Source organism: Myxine glutinosa, chromosome 13 (assembly GCF_964187855.1).
Source record: "Myxine glutinosa chromosome 13, kmMyxGlut1.1, whole genome shotgun sequence".
Taxonomy (NCBI): domain Eukaryota; kingdom Metazoa; phylum Chordata; class Myxini; order Myxiniformes; family Myxinidae; genus Myxine; species Myxine glutinosa.
The window spans coordinates 73,376,363-73,393,848 of record NC_136273.1 but is presented as its reverse complement, the minus strand read 5'-3'; the positions used below and the strand labels follow the sequence as shown (position 1 = coordinate 73,393,848).

General features: G+C 42.5%; 1 protein-coding gene across 4 annotated transcripts in view; it reads left to right on the top strand.

The window, feature by feature from the left end:
- The window catches only part of ECT2 (epithelial cell transforming 2), a 151,486-nt gene that overhangs the window by 125,701 nt on the left and 8,299 nt on the right, over positions 1 to 17,486 (top strand). For all 4 annotated transcript variants that reach the window (XM_078767642.1, XM_078767640.1, XM_078767641.1 and 1 more), the window contains exon 20: positions 14,734 to 14,888. In XM_078767642.1, coding sequence (XP_078623768.1) covers positions 14,734 to 14,888 — 155 coding nt within the window. The remainder of the gene's footprint in view (positions 1 to 14,733; positions 14,889 to 17,486) is intronic.

The following is a 17,486-nucleotide window of genomic DNA, read 5'->3' as shown; positions in this document are numbered from 1 at the left end:
CAGGATGAAAGTTTTTGAGCATCATCTTGTGATAAATTGATGGAGAAAAAAAATAATGTGAAAGTGGGGTTGTTGTTGTAGTGTGTGTGTGTGTGTGTGTGTGTGTGTGTGTGTGTGTGTGTGTGTGTGTGTGTGTGTGTGTGTGTGTGTGTGTGTGTGTGTGTGTGTGTGTGTGCGTGCGTGCGCGTGTGTGCATGTCGGTATCGGGGTTGTATCCACCAAGGGGGGTTGTATCAAAGCATGTCCAATGAAAGCGGGTAGGTGGAGTAAACCGGTCATAACTGCCAGCAGTTATAAAGTGGCAGTTCTAGTTTATTTTATTTCACTTTTGTTTTGTTTTAAGGGTTTAGCAAAGAAATAAAAATTAAGATGAGTGTGGCCTGTTGTCATTGTCATCGTCATCATCACGACTCCTCCCTCGCTCACTAGAAAGAGGTCATGAGAGTGGGGAGAGAAGGGAAATTTTTTGAAAAGAGTTGGGTGTGCGGGGGAGGGGAGCGAGGGGAGAGCGTCAAAAGTTCCACCATATTTGCATTCGTAAAATTGTGCTCTGTGTCATGTGGTTTTGTTGATTAAAAAAAAAAAAAAACCACCTCTAGAGGCCATTTTTCCCCGCAAAGCAGGGGTTGGCCTTTTTCGGGAACCATGGTTGTTGTTGTTTTTTGGTCCCCTTTTTGAAGCAATGTTTTACGGCCGGATGCCCTTCCTGACGCCAACCCTTTTTGCCGCCTTTAACGACAAACAGGGAATTACCAGTGAACTGGTACTCAATTTGGTTTTGTTGATTCCTGCACGTATTTTGCTGGTGTTCTTGTAATAAGGTTCAGGCGATTAATCTTCATTACAAATCGGAAAAAAACACTTTCTTTAAAGAACCGCTTGCTTCTTGGAAGAAGACGCAATTTTCCTTATGTCAGTTTGGATTATCAGCAACCATTGAAGCCATGACCGTTCTCATCACCAGGAGATAATTATAATTTTTGCCATTCACGGAACCTCTGACGCATCAAAGTTCATTGCCTTGGCCTTGTTAGTTAAGTTTTTTTTGATCTAAATGTATGACATTTTCACCAGCCAGCCACCTCACCCGTGTCTGCCGTGCGACATTCTACATAACTATTTAATACACCTACCAGGAGGGAGGGATAAAGTGTGAAGCAAAACACCGAAGTCTTTCTAGAACGAACGGAGGAGCGGAGGAATGCATTCCACGGGTCGCTGAATGAAGTTTCTACCTATCGAGACGGATTGCTTTCTGTGCGTTATTTTTCAGCGTTAGCAACCGGGACGTGTGGAGTTCCTAATGATTGTGTGCAAAAGTCCCAGGATTTTGAAGCAATAACGTGAGGATGTGCATTTATAATGCAGCGACATGACCGACCACAGTGAGTGGGAATGGGCTTTAATCCTGGAGCTTCATGACAAATCCTCCTACATCCAAGACTCCTACAGGTTGCAGATGTTTTGCTACGCTTGAGGGTGTACGTTGGGGTAACACGGAAGGTTGGGGCTAGAGGTGTGAGGGGAGGCATTGCTTTGGAGTGCCGATTGCCTCTTGGACACAGACAGGTCAAAATTGGTTACCGTGACACCTCGCGATTGTGGGTATAGGTTGGAGAGAAGGGTTGTAATTGATTGATAGCCTTAATCAGGGTAATGTTAAGCCATTTTCCATTCGTTTAAATCATCATTTTCACTTTATGAACAGGGCCTTAATACAAGCGGATGCAGTGCCGTCTCGCCTTTGAAGTAATCGCTCTTCAAAACGTGTGTATCAGGAAAACAATTACCAGGCTTCCAATGGGCCTCTCTTATTATGCTGTGACTGTGAATTTCAAAATCAGTTTGCACAGAGTGAGGGCCAGTCTCACAAATCGAGCAAATTATCAGAATTTTGTGTTGATTTGCTATGCTCTTGTTCTTTCCAAACCGTGGCGCCTATGGCCATAACGATTGCAGGGTGGAACACATTTATTCACCAGTCCCTAACCCTGGAAACAAGTTCAACAGGTCACCTTGCATGTGCCATAATTCTGGAATATTGACTTTGACTGACTGCAGGCCATTCCTCAAAGCTTATTGATGTTATCTTGAATGATTTTGGTTTGCAATGTGTTTCCAAATATTTTTTGGTTAAAAGGTTTTACATACTTTTGTTGAATCAATATGAATTTCCTCATGAATAGGACATATTTTGAGGTGCGTTGAGTATGCAAATTGTAATGATGAATGCTGCATCTGGTGTGGCAAAATCGCTTTGTAATTGTTCGCTTCACCGAAATGCATGGCTCGTTGACAATGCAGCGTATTGAATTTGCCAAAAAGCACTCCATCGAAGGAGTTTGTTTATCGCTTAGCTGTGTCGTTTTTATTTTCCTTTTGATGCCTCAGCGTTCAAGAGCTAGCTTTATGCGAGTCTTTAATGTTCTCTTCTTCCTCTTTCTTTCTTATGCAGCACATGGTTGCAGGTGGAATCATTTGCTGAGGGAGCAGCCGTGCTGCTAATGTAGTGTCGCTGTTGGTTAGAGCAGGAATTTTTCTTTTGTTCAGGGTGCTGGCGATAGCTCGCCTATCGTGGGACCTTTAACGTCCACCAACTAATGCCGGCATTCAGGACGCCCAGTCCGTCCACCTGGGAGACTTTCACACCCATCGATTCCTCGCCTTGCCTGCGACACACCAGGATGGTGGTTTAGAGGTGGACCGAGATTTGAAAACCAGGCTCGACAGCCGAGTGTAGAGTGGCCTGCATGAACTAATCATGGACGAAGATTGTTATGATCTCCCTGATTTCCGGCTGGGTTTCCATAAAAACTGGTGGCTTGCGCTTTGAATACAAGATGCTAACAATATAGGCAATGACCTGCCCAAAAACGTACGGTATAATGAGTCATGCGTATTAATCGAAAATGTATTTATATATTTTCTTACAACTTGTGTATATTTGAAAAACGAAAATATAGTGTTAGACCATCGAGTGTTTAGTTTGTAGAACCTTTTGAGCACCTTCAAATGGCTTCTCCTGCAGGCCTTGGGTATGCCAGAGCTGAAAAGGCTTCCCTACGTGGGTTGAGGTAAGTTGTCGGAGGAAAGGCCGATGGGATGAAATGCAAGTCGTCACGGGGGCCTTGAGAATGGAATCTCGATGTGGCGTTCCTGCTTGTGCATGTGCACTTAGTGATATTGGGGTGAAAACATTTCAAAATGACCGCAAATTGTAACATTGTGGAAATTTGTTTGACCCGACTTTGGTTTTTCCTTGTCGGCCTTTTTTGTCCTGCTCTTGTTATACTTGTGATTTTGTTTCGTCTCGGACGGCATCCAGGAAGGAAATTGCAACAGCATTTGAGTGTTCTTTATTGCGTTGTATGCTAAATGTCTTTTCTTCATCCTGTCGGGCAGACGACATGGACGAGGCCTTTTCGGTAAACGGCGATTTGTAAAACGAGGTAACTTGTTTGTATTCCTTGTTGTACATGTGGCATGTGGTTGGAATTGCTTTCTTGGACAGCATTTGCCCCTCTTCCTGAATTCCGTTACGCTTTCCAGTCGTGATGTATTTGTTTTATTTTTATTTACCAAGTGGAGGGTCAGATAGAGGCATTTGAGGCAACGTTTTTTTTGTGTGTAATAGTGTTTACAGGCAGATTTGGTAAATGTGTCTTTGGCTGAAGGAGAAGCGTGTGCATACATGATATTGACATCACAAGACGTAAATGAACAGTTCACTTTTACACGGATTGCAAACATACGAGTAGATATTGAACGGTTAAATTGGTAAAGTAATTGGGATTTTAACCCAGGATTCCAGCACTGTGAGCTGTGCACCAATTCGGGAAGACCAAACTGAAACCGGAAAACCCAAGTGATAAATATTATTTGGATTTTTTTTTTTTTCAGGCTTGAATAATCCCACCCCTGACCTTCCCCCATCCCTACCAAACCCCTTCCTCTTCTGTATTTCACTTTCTTTGCTCGTAAAGGCACCATGGTAATTTGTGAGGTTTTTTCTTACTTATTAATCTTTATATTTGTAAATTTGAGGTTGCAGCACTTTTGTATGAAAAGTTTTATCTTTGACTTGTACCAAATAACTCTAAAACAGTGCAGTCGGACCCCGCTATTCGCGGTTCTGTTATTCGCGGGTTCCGCATATTAGCAGTTGATAAATTGCAACCTGTTGCTCTATTTGTGGCCTTATGTTGTCCCGTGTATTCGCGGTTTTTCGCGGGAGCAAAATTTTTTTTTTTCACAAGCCGCAAGCATGACACATTTAGAAAACCCATCTTTCACCAGCCACGCACAAAGCAGCTGGATATACACAAAAAAATCTTCTACATGCAGCGAACATGACCTGCTTCTACATTCACTGCCATGTGCTTTGCATTTTCACGGCTTTCGTGGGATATCATGCCATTCACTCTGTGAATAGCTTCACATGATATCCTGCCGCCGTTCACACATAAACAATGTTTCGCAGCATGCTTTGCGGGATATCCCACAGACGGAAAACATTGTTTCGCAGGATGCTCCACCATTCACACTGTGAATAGCTTCACGGGACATTCCACCAGCTGCGTCATGTCATCCCACGAGTTACTGAACAGAATGAAAACACTCCACAGTATCTTCGTGCAATTAGCTGTCTCCCTTTTCTCCATTGAAACAATGGCACGGCATGCATTCGCAGGATTTTCGTCGACATTCGTGGATTTTCGTCGATTGACAGTGGGATTTGTATCGACATTTGCGGGATTTTTGTGGACATTTGCGGATTTTCATTGACATTCGTGGGATTTCCATCGACATTTGCAGGATTTTTGTTGACATTCATGGATTTTCGTCGACATTCGTGTGATTTTCGTCGACATTCGTGTGATTTTCATCGACATTCACGGCATTTTCCTCAACCTTCGCGGGATTTTCGTCGAAATTCGTGGGATTTTCGTCTACATTCGCGGGATTTTCGTCGACATTTGCGGGATTTTCGTCGGCATTCGCGGGATTTTCGTCGACATTCGCGGGATTTTCGTCGACATTCGCGGGATTTTCTTCGACATTCGCGGGATTTTCCTTCGCCATTCGCGGGATTTTCCTCCGACATCCGCGGGATTTTCCTCCGACATCCGCGGGATTTTCGTCGACATTTGTGGGATTTTCGTCGACATTCACGGGATTTTCGTCAACATTCGTGGATTTTTGTTGACATTCGTGGGATTTTCATCGACATTCGCGGGATTTTCGTCGACATTCGCGGGATTTTCGTCGACATTCGCGGGATTTTCGTCGACGTTCGCGGGATTTTCGTCGACGTTCGCGGGATTTTCGTCGACATTCGTGGGATTTTCGTCGACATTCGCGGGATTTTCGTCGACATTCGCGGGATCTTTACCCTAGCAATCTGTTGGAGATCCAGGTGTATGCATGCAAAGTTTGGGGCCGCTAGGTTTCATGGTTTTGGAGTTATGGAGGAGACAGATGGATGGACACTGCCTTTTATTAATATATATATATATATATATACATACATACATACATACATACATACATACATACATACATACATACATACATACATACATACATACACACACACACACACACACACACACACACACATATCACCTCTGTCCACTCGTCCACTCAACTCCCTCATCCTTGCTGTTGAAGATATTGTACAATTCATCACCGAGGGTCTTCATGGTATGGTCAATATCAATTACGAGTCTGACGGACAGCTGGGTCTGTTTTCAGGCATCTTGTGCACCCACTCCGGACAGGCGCAGCAGGAAGGGTTTTATTATTTTCCTCCATGGGGTATATAAAATTACAGTAGGTCTAGGCTCGGGCCTCAAGAAATTCAGTGGTGCAAGGATAATGATGGAGTGCAATCACAAATGACTGATTAATCATTGTAAGTACGGCCCAATCAAACCTGCATATCAAGAGTTGAACAATGAATGCTTCACTGGGGAGGGGTAAATTGACTTTCAGTCCATCTTGTAGAACCTTGTGAGCTGTTTCTCCTCGATCCTGGTATTTGAGACAGATACAGGCAGTCTAAAGCTCAACTGTACATCTTTGGTACGACTTGGCCGGGGTTCAAACCGCCGACCTCCGAGACTCAGAGCGGACACTCGAATTATTATACCACAAACCCTCATCTGTGATCTTTACTTTATATCTGCTGGTTGTCTGATCCCTTTCAGGCAATTTGACCATTTGATGTTTGTACCTCTATCTCTTTTCTGAAACAATTTTGTCAGTCTGTTCACTCCGCATCCTCTGTCGGTAGCTCTTCCGTGAGCCTCATAATTTGCAGTAACAATGAAAAGGGAGCTTGCATTCACATTTATTAAACAGTGATGAAATATGAAACTTCCTTTTTGCATACGATTGCTCAAATATGAACAATTTTATATCCTTCTTTGCCACGATGGCATAACGGCATCGTTTCGTGCAAATAAATGTTGATGTATAAAGATTTGTGACTATGGGGGGAAAAAGTAGGCCTTCTTATTTCTTGTAATAGGCATTCCTTTTTGATCAGTTGTTTCTCATTGCGCTCGTGATTCTTTTTATGTCGGTTGTTTATGCTCTGCAAGTGAATGCAAGTGAGGCTGTCAGTTCTACTCCAATTGTGACTTGCACGAGTTATTTTGGTCCACTTGTGAGAATTGTGGAGCATTTTATTGCTGTTTGCAGCATACAAGAACTATGAGGAAGTTTTTTTTTGTTTTTTTTATGATGTCAACTGCTAAGGAGTACATATTTTTGTAATTTTACTGCCATATAAGTAGTAAACTTAAGTTAGACACATCTCGTCTGGGTTTGATTTCCGATCCAACTATATACTGCCGGATCGGTGCTTTCCAGGAAGGCCGTCGCATGACAAAGTGCAACGTCCCCTGGGTGGATGTTAAACCGCGTGTCCTATCTGCTTACTTTATAGATGGTTGATAATAACGATCCTGTGGTGTCTTTCACAGGGTAGGTGAGTTATCGCTGGCATCCTGGCTAACTTCCTGCTCTGACTACCGCTGGGAAGGGAATTGCAAACCACCCAGTGCAGTTTTAGACATGAGACTTCTACGGCATCACTAAATCTGCCTTTTGGCAGAGCATTGAGAGTGATAGTAAGATCTAATAAATAATATTCATCGGACGTCTCTCTGTCTGTCTGTGCCTGTTCGCGTTTTTTGCAAAGACTGCTGGGCTGACAACCACCAAATTTGGCACACCGACCAAGTCTGGCCCGGGAATTGGCCTTTGGGTATTTTCATTCAACCAAATTAACCTTTAAAGAGCCCTAAGCCCCCTTTTTGCATGTTTGATAGATTTGATTACGTGCTTTGAGAGAAGACATTTTACATGCTTGAGAGATTAGACCCTTGAAGACTCCAAATATCCCAACGACCTAAAATACCCTTTAAGACCTTGAAGACCTCAAAGATCTGCAAGACCCTTGCAGATCCTAAAGACCCCTTTACCCACCAGAATCTCCTCAGCTCACCATTTAAAATAAACCCAAACCGACATCGCCTCAGCTCACCATTTAAAATAAACCCAAACTGGCATCGCCTCAGCTCACCATTTTATATAAACCCAAAAACCAGCATCATCACCTCAGCTCACCATTTTAAATAAACCCAAACCGACATCGCCTCAGCTCACCATTTAAAATAAACCCAAACCGGCATCGCCTCAGCTCACCATTTTATATAAACCCAAAAACCAGCATCATCACCTCAGCTCACCATTTAAAATAAACCCAAACCGGCATCATCACCTCAGCTCACCATTTAAAATAAACCCAAACCGACATCACCTCAGCTCACCATTTTAAATAAACCCAAACTGGCATCTCCTCGACCCCCAGGCCCTGCCTGCCCCTTCTCAGCCCACCGAGCTCACGTGCCTCCCGGCTGGTGGTTCTTCTGCCCCTTCTCAGTTTTTTTTCCCCCTGCCCCCCCCCAGCTCTACTGGCTCTCCTGCACCCCCTTCGCAGTTCCTTCCCCACTTCTTCAAGCAATGCCGGGTACCCCTGCTAGTAGATGAGTAAAGATGGGGATTTTTACAGTGGGTTTGAGAAAATGAAACTGTCACCTGTGAAATGTATCAGCGAGTTTTGACTTCATCTTTAATACTGTATACTTTTTGCTTGAGTTGTGGACGGATTCGGACGAAATTAGGCAGAGATGTAGTGTATGTGACAAGGACGAAATGATTAGATTTTGGTGAAGATCCGGTTTCGGATCCGGCCAGTAGAATTTTTCAAGTGATTCTTCACCATTGGGAGATAAGGCCAAAAACGATACATAGCAGGATATCTCAAAATGTTATGGACGGATTTGGACGAGATTTGGTGGACAGGTTGGACGTGTGACAAGGACTGATCGATTCGATTTTGGTGAAGATCTGAATATGAATTCGGATACGAGAGTTATTTAATTTCTAAGTGTTTCTTCACCATTGAGAGATCAGGTGAAAAGCAATATATAACATATTTTAAAAAGTTGTGGACGAGTTATGACTAAACTTGGTGGATGAGTTGGTTCGGTGATGAGAACAAGCAGATTTGATTTTGGTTCAGGTCCGAATCCAGATCCGGCCTATCAGTTGGCTACAAAAAAAACTGTTCAGCCTGGCGGAGGTATGCGCTCTACCAAGTACCGATCTAGTCTTAAAATGTTAATATTCACACTTTGTGGTGTAAGAGTAAGAATAATGTATTGAAGTTGTCGCATGGGACACTTTCACGTTGAGCAACAAAATGAACTTACCCTGGTCATTAAAGTGTAATCCTGAAAGCACAACTCCCAAGAAGCAAAATCAAAGCCATAAATCATCTAGCCGTACCATAGTTCCAATACAGCCAGCTGTTAATCACATGACCTTGCAGAGAAATTAACACTGGATACCAAATCGAAGAAAGCCCTTTGTCCATAAGATATTTGAAAAAAAGCCCCAGTGCAAGTACATGCCATGATTGCTGATTTTAGTGGAAATGGAGGTGGTGGTAAACCAGAGGTGAACCTGTACACACATTTACAGCTGTCGGATTGACCACCGAAATGAACAGAGCCTCGACGTGCATTCGTGTGTGAACAACGAAAAGAAAGACCCATACGATAACACACCAATTTGCCTTGCCTGGCATTTCTTAGAATGCGCAAATGGAAAATACAAAGAGAGCAGAGGGAACTTTCGATTTTGAAAACGACAAAGCAAAATGCAACAATTATTTGTTGAAAAATAAAGCGGGGGGGATGGAAAAGAGCGGGATATTTCGAAAGATAATTTGACCAATAGGAAACAAAGGATTGATGGAGTTGTGATGAAACCTGTGGAATTGTGAATGGACCAAAATGCTTGAGATCAAAGACGTGGCACAATGTGCCTTTGGTAAAATGGCAGGATTGCTTTATTCGGACAAATACTGGGTCAGCAAAAGCAAAAGGCACAAAGCGGAGGAATTGTATACGTGAAAGTTGTAGTCTATTTTGTTAGCATTACAATTGAGATGTGCCGTGGTGGGTCATTGTTACTAAAATATGACGGTGTTTTACGTTACATGCAAAAAATTATTTCTGAAAAAAACAATCATTCACGCAAAATTTTAACTTTGATCGTGCAGTTTTATTTCACAAGCGTTCAAGTACATGTGCAAACACATCCTGACATCTTTAGGTATCAACCATGGACTTTAATTCCAAAAGATGTGAATAGTCTCTAATTCCAGAAGTTTCAAGGGTGTGTGTATGTGTATGTATGTATATATATTCGGCCAGTTAGCTTCAGCTGTAAGAAAGTCGTTGTTCAGCATGGCCACGTAACTCTCACCTGTCACTGTTTGGTCAAAAAAGAACGGGCCCATGAGACCAGCAGCACAAATCTCAACCCAAACGGCGACACCTGGAGTGTTGACATCCTTTTCAATTTCAACGTGCGGATTTCACTTGCCCAATAAACAGTGTTGTGCCGATTGACATGGCCATTGAACTTAAAAGTTGCTTCATCACTCCAAAATATTTTTTCAGGAAAGGTGTCATCCTCTACACATTTTTGTCTAAAAATTTTGCAAAAACCCCACGAGCCGATCTGGATAGTTTTCAGTCAAATGGAGCAAATGGGGATGATATGGTTTAAAGTTGAGCTCGTGAAGCATCCTCTGAATGGATGTTCTTGAAATGGCAATTTCTTGTTTAGCTCCCCTGGTAGACTTTTATGGACTTCGGCTAAAATCAGCTTCAACAACTTGTTTGTTTTCTTTGGTGCAGATGGACCTTGGTCTTCCAGGTCTTACCAAGTCTTTAATTGAACCAGTGGTTTCAAAGCGCTTGATAAGGTTGGCCACTGTGTCTCGTTTTATTAACCGGTGAAAGTGCTCTTCAAAAATGCGGCACGTCTCATTCTTATTCTCCGTTTTGTAAAATGCCTTCACAATAAAGACACGCTGTTCGCCTGTGTAACGTTGGTGATTACGGTCCTCCATGGTTCAAATCTTCCACTTTTGGGGATTCTGAAATCAAAATAATTATCAACTCATGACATCAAGCAAAAATCAATTAATAATCAAAATAATAATAATAAATTATAATATAATAATGAAATTGTCGTGACTATTGTTCCGGCAACTGCCCTATTACTTCTGGCAACTGCCTATTACTTCTGGCAACTGCCTATTACTTCTGGCAACTGCCTATTACTTCTGGACAACCCTGTGCATATATATATATATATATATATATATATATATATATATATATGCTGACTCGGCCTACATATATATATATATATATATATATATATATATATATATATATATATATATATATATATATATATATATATATATGCTGACTATATATATATATGCTGACTATATATATATATGCTGACTATATATATATATATATATATATATATATATATATGCTATATATATATGCTATATATCTATCTAACCATATATACAGGGTGAGTCAGTTATTACGTGACCAAGAGTTATTACCGAAGTGTACCAAGCTGGAAGTGTACCAAAAAACAGAAATCGGGTGCTACTTCTGACTCACCCTGTATATAACCATATATATATATATATAGGCTAACCCCTGCTCTCGCAGAGAAAATGGCCTTAAAATGCATGTTGTGTTGTGTATATATATATATATATATATATATATATATATATATATATATATATATATATATATTAACCCTTTGAGTACAGCATTTTTTTTGATAAAAATACCCCCGGTACGGGATTAATTTGGCATTACGGGAATGCAACCACGTACTGACGATCTATTTATAGGTATAGTCGATGACGTGTAGTAACGTCATCCATACACAAAACGTTTTCGTGGGTTGCGGCACTGGACGTCATCCGTACTCAAAGGGTTAACCACCATGCACTTCTCGCCAAGGAAGGCTGCATGAAGTAACCAAGAAAAAGATACATAAGTTAAACCCCTCTGGTGAAGCTCCCAAAATCCAGACTCACTGCTCGACCGCCACTCATTCCTTCTTTTTTCCAACTTTGACAGACTCTTCGACCTCATTCTACCCTCCAAGGCTTCAAGACAGCTGTTTACCACCATTTTTGGGGTCACACTTGGCCGTCACGGTGTGCCTGTCATGCTTGGCCGTCGCAGCGTGCCTGTTGCTCTTGGCCGTCGTGACTTGCCTATTGCGCTTGGCCGTCGCGGTGTGCCTATTGCGCTTGGCCGTCGCGGCATGCCTGTTGTACTTGGCCGTCGCGGCGTGCCTGTTGCTCTTGGCCATCGCGGCGTGCCTGTTGCTCTTGGCCGTCGCGGCGTGCCTGTTGCGCTTGGCCGTCGCGGCGTGCCTGTTGCTCTTGGCCATCGCGGCGTGCCTGTTGCTCTTGGCCGTCGCGGTGTGCCTGTTGCGCTTGGCCGTCGCAGCGTGCCTGTTGCTCTTGGCCGTCGTGACTTGCCTATTGCGCTTGGCCGTCGCGGTGTGCCTGTTGCTCTTGGCCGTCGCGGCGTGCCTGTTGTGCTTCGCCGTCGCGGCGTGCCTATTGCGCTTGGCCATCGCGACTTGCCTATTGCGCTTGGCCATCGCGACTTGCCTATTGCTCTTGCCCGTAGTGATGTGCCTGCCTCGCTGGGCTGTCGCTGCGTGCCTGCCTCGCTGGGCTGTCGCCGCGTGCCTGTCTGGCTGTGCCATCGCTGCATGCCTGCCTCGCTGGGTCATCGCGGTGTGCCTGCCTCGCTGGGCCGTCACGGCATGCTTGCTTCGCTGGGTCGTCGTGGCGTGCCTGTGAAAAACCGAAAAATGTTGCACCTCTATATCTCCGAAACCACTCTGGGAAAAATTGAAACGTGGCTCATTGTAAAGAACTCTGCATGGGGAATAAGATATGTTAATGATGATGTCATCGTTGCCTTTAGTATGACATCATAATTCGACAAGTATAAACGCTTCATCCGATTAGTATGATATTTTTTTTCTCTGCAACTGTTGGTCTGATGGACACAGAAATTTTCACCATTGGAGCACCTCCTCCTGTAGAATATTTTAATGATAAATATGATGTCGTATGCCACGTGGTACAGAGGCCATCTTGGAAAAATCGAAAAATGTTGCACCTCTATCTCCGAAACCGCTGCATGCAAAAATTGTAACGTAGCTCATTGGAAAGAACTCTGCACGGGGAATAAGTATTGTTGCCGATGATGTCATTGGTGCTGTAATTATGACATCCTAATTCGACAGAGACAACGCTTAGTCTGATCAGTTTGAAATTTATCGAGCGTGATATATGCAACAATTATATTAGAGAATATAAATTCATGATGTCATCGTTCACGTGGTCTGGCAGCCATATTGGAACAAATAATAAAACCCTGAAAAAACAAAAGAGTTGGCTCCCACCAAGTTGACTGCACAGGGTAATACTTATTCTTATTAATACTTATTCATTAAATACTTAATCTATGAATACCATCTCCTTACATGCGGAGTTTGTTTTTTGAATCCTTGGAATGTCGGTGTTTCCTATTGTTGTTTGCCTTGTATTGACCAAGTTGTTTGCCTTTTACATTTCGTTTCACAAACTGTATTTGATGCTGTCCACTTGACTGCATTGACTGGTTGGTTCAGTCCAGTAAATAACCTTTTGTACTTTCTCTTTCACAATCGCATCATCGTTTTGAAAGTCGACTGCAGGTTACCCAAGTGATTTGTGTTTTGGAAAGTTTTCAATAAAATTCCTCAACATAGTTCTTTGGAATGTATTCTTGTTGCTTGGACTATTTTGCGCTAATTTTATGTTCTGCCACTGCTCGTCGTTCTTCCCTTATTTCGCTTTTCCCCCTCCACGGTCGCTATAACAAGCTATTGTTCAGTTGCTTGGCACATTCTCGTCTAATTGGCCTTTTTCTGCACAAAACACTTTTGTTTTAAGGTTTTGCTACGCAGATGCCCCTTCTCTCCACATTCCCAATTCTTTGTTGCAACATACGTTTTGACCCCATCTTCAGATTTGTGCTAAACACCGATCACAAAGATTCAACTTTGTGAATAAAAGTGAAGTTTTCGGAAGCATATGCTACTTGACCTTCAAATATCGTCTGGCTCATTAAAGCTGCGGTTCTGACTCAGATCACTTGGGGTTTTTCATCGAGGTGTTTTGCATGTTTACCTGTAGCTTTTTCTTTTCCTTTTTTTATTTGGGCATTCAAGATACTAGGGCATGCCCGTACTATATATATATCTAAAATTATATCCCCCCCCTCTATTTACATGAAATGGTTTGGTCCGGTGGCAATCCCCCCCCCTCTATGTACATGAAATGGTTTGGTCCATTCGCAAAGCCAAAGCGAACGGCTTGCGAGTACGGTGACAATCCCCCCCCCTCTATTTACATGAAATGGTTTGGTCCAAAGCGAACGGCTTGCGAGTACGGTGACAATCCCCCCCCTCTATTTACATGAAATGGTTTGGTCCAAAGCGAACGGCTTGCGGAGTTTGGTAAATAAATCGCCATAGCATGCACAAACGCGCAGGAAAGCGAAAGAATCGCAAATTAGTTTTAATTAGTTTTAAAACATCGTTTAACGCCAACATAGCGGCAACATAGTTTGCCAACGTGAAATAAATGAATACGCTCTCAAATGTGCCGTCCGAGGCAGAGTCTGTTCGCCACGTTCGGCACACGTGATAGCTCGCTGCTCTCTGATTGGTTGAATCGTTTTTTGGACATAGCTCGGTAACTACTTCTCCGATTAATATGAAACCTTGAAAAGGCACATCCTCGGGTCCCCAGCAATATACCTGGCAAGTTTAAAGTATATCGGACCCGTGGTTGTCGAGAAACAGCGGTCACAGACATACAGAGATTACTGGAATTATAGATAGATAAGCACGGTCATGACCTTTTTCTCTTTGTCTGACATTCATCTGTGAATGTCAGAAGCCTTTTTATTTTGGCAATTGGTCCATCTTTCAAGTTTCACCACCACAGATGTCGATAGTGTATCAGGTGCATCGATTTCTGTAATATCGTTGCTGACATCACAGTGTTTTTATTTATTTATTTGAATATCACTCTCATACATGACATTAGCATGCTCATCATATCCTATCCTGTGAAACTGTTATTGCATCCCATGTTTGAAGCTACGGCCAATTTTTGCATTTGTGGTGATTGAAACGAGTTATTTTCTTGATGTGGTTTCAAACTTGGATGTTTTCTTTTTTAATCAGAGTGTCGAAATGCTTTTGGCCTTATGGCCCGCTCGCCTGACAACGTCGATCATCAGCTTTTTACATTTGGTCTTGTTGGTGAGGAGACCACGAAGGATGCATGGCTGCAGAAGCTGAGCCGGCAGGTTGCCAACACTATCTGCAAACCCGACTCGGTGAGTCAAACCCTTGTCCTAAAACCAAAAGGCCTCAACCATGGTACATCCAGCCGAGCAAAACCATTGATATGCCACACCCTCTTGGCCCCACTGTGATGCAAATGGCAAAGTAATGGGTGTGTGGCATCGTGAATGCACCATGATTGGAAAATTGCTTGTACTGCTTATATGCTGGATTAAACATAGCCTTTCGTGACGAGGAAAGTACGGTTTCAAATGTTTACCAATCGTTGTCATTCAGGCCAGCTGGTTATGCTTTTTCAGTGGTCCTGGCCTTTATATTAGTGGCTTTATATTAGTGGCTTGTATAAGGATAGAATTGCTGAATCAGTGGATCCAAGCTCCACGCTCGATATACGTTGAGCGTCTCAATGAGCTAGAGATTTTGAAGCTTTTCTTTGTGCACAAAAGGGTTTGGTGGTCATTGCATTTGGTTGCACTTCTTCTTAGAGCAAAAGTATTTAACACTGCCAAACAAGTAACAAGCAGCACACCAAACTGTGGATACATGGCATTGAAAGTTTTTGCTTCCGACCCTAATTTTAGTGTTTGTGTGTTGTTTTTGTTTATTTTTGTTTGTTCGTTACCTCTGTCAACAAAGGTGGACGGAGGTTATGTGTTTCACCCCTGTTTGTCTGTCTATAAGCAGGATATCTCAAACGGTTATGCACGGATTCAGACGAAACTTAATGTGCAGGTTAGGTGTCTGCGAAGGACGAATTGATTAGATTTTGGTGAAGATCCGGATCTGGATATGAGACCTTTTATAGCGATTCTTCAGCATAGAGATATACAGCCAAAAACTATATATGACATGATATCTCAAAAGTTTGTGGACCAATTCGGACGAAACATGGTGGAGGAGTTGGGCAGGTGACAAGATCAAGCCGATCATTCAAATTTGGTATGGGCTGGATACAAAACGTAAACTGTTAGCTTGGCGGAGGTATGTGCTCTACCGAGTGCCGTTCTAGTTTTTACGTTGGCTTTTTCATGTATTTTGGCCAAAGAAAGATTGAACTGTTTAAAGATGTCTGATCTATAGTGCCCTCAAAGTATTCACACCCCTTGACTTTTTTTTCACATTTTGGTGTTTTGCAGCCTGAATTTAAAATGGATTTAATTGAGATTTTTTTCTTGAGATTTTATTTTGTCACTGATCTACACATAATACCCCATAATGTCAAAGTAGACATTTTCTTTTAGATTTTTTTTTTACAAATCATTAAAAAATTAAATGCTGAAATGTCTTGAGTCGATAAGTATTCAAGCCCTTTGCTATGACACTCCAAACTGAGGTGAGGTGCATCCAATTTGCTTTCATTATCCTTGAGATGTCTTTACAACTTGATTGGAGTCCACCTGTGGCCAATTGAATTGTTTAAACATGATTTACTCACCTTTCTATATAAGGTCCCACAGTTGACAGTGAATGTCAGAGTAGAAACTCAACCATGAAGTCCAACTAACTGTCCATAGAACAACAAGGTGGAGTTGGTTAGGAGGCATAAATCTGGGGACGGGTATAAAACAATTTATAGAGGGTTGAAAGTTCCCAAGAGTTGAAAGTTCCAAAGTGAGCTCCATCATTAGGAAATGGAAAGAATATGGACCTTCCCAGACTCTTCCTAGATCTGGCTGTCCGACCAAACTGAGCTACTGGGCAAGAAGGACCTTGGTCAGGGAGATTGCCAAGAACCCAATGGCCACTCTGACAGAACTACAGACTTCCTTGGCTGAGATGGGAGAACCTGCCGGAAGGACAACAGTCTCTGCAGCCCTTCACAAATCTCGGTTTTATGGGAGAGTGGCCAGATGGAAGCCACTCCTTAGAAAAAGGCACATGACAGCATGCCTGGAGTTTGCAAAAAGGCACGTGAAAGACTGAGAGCATGAGACAAAAGATTCTGTGGTCTGACAAGACGAAAATTTAACTCTTTTGCCTGAATGCAAAGCACTACATCTGGTGGAAACCGAGCACAGCTCATCACCTATCTAACACCATCCGTATCATAAAGCATGGTGGTGGCATCATCATGCTATGGGGATGATTTTCAGCAGCAGGGACTGGGAGATTTGTAAGGATAGAGGGAACAATGAATGGAGCCAAATACATGCAAATCCTTGAGGAGAACCTGCTTCAGAGAGCAAAGGACCTTAGACCGCAGCAAAGATTTACATTCCAACAGGACAATGACCAAGCATACAGCCAAAGCAACACTGGAATGGCTTCAGAACATGAACATGAAAGTCTTTAAGTGGCCCAGCCAAAGCTCAGACTTTAATTTCATTCAGAATCTGAGAAAGACTTGAAGAATGCTGTTCACCGAAGCTCTCCATCCAACTTGACTGAGCTTGAGCAAATCTGCAAGGAATAATGGGAGAAACTCCCCAAATCCTGATGTGCAAAGCTGATACAGACATACCCACAAAGACGCAAAGCTGTAATCACTGTCAAAGGCACTTCTACTAAGTATTGACAGGGGGTTGAATGCTAATGTAAATTAGATATTTTTGTATATCATTTTTGAGTCTTTAATTAGATTTTAATTATTTTGTAAGAATTTCCAAAACAAAAAGTCCACTTGTACATTA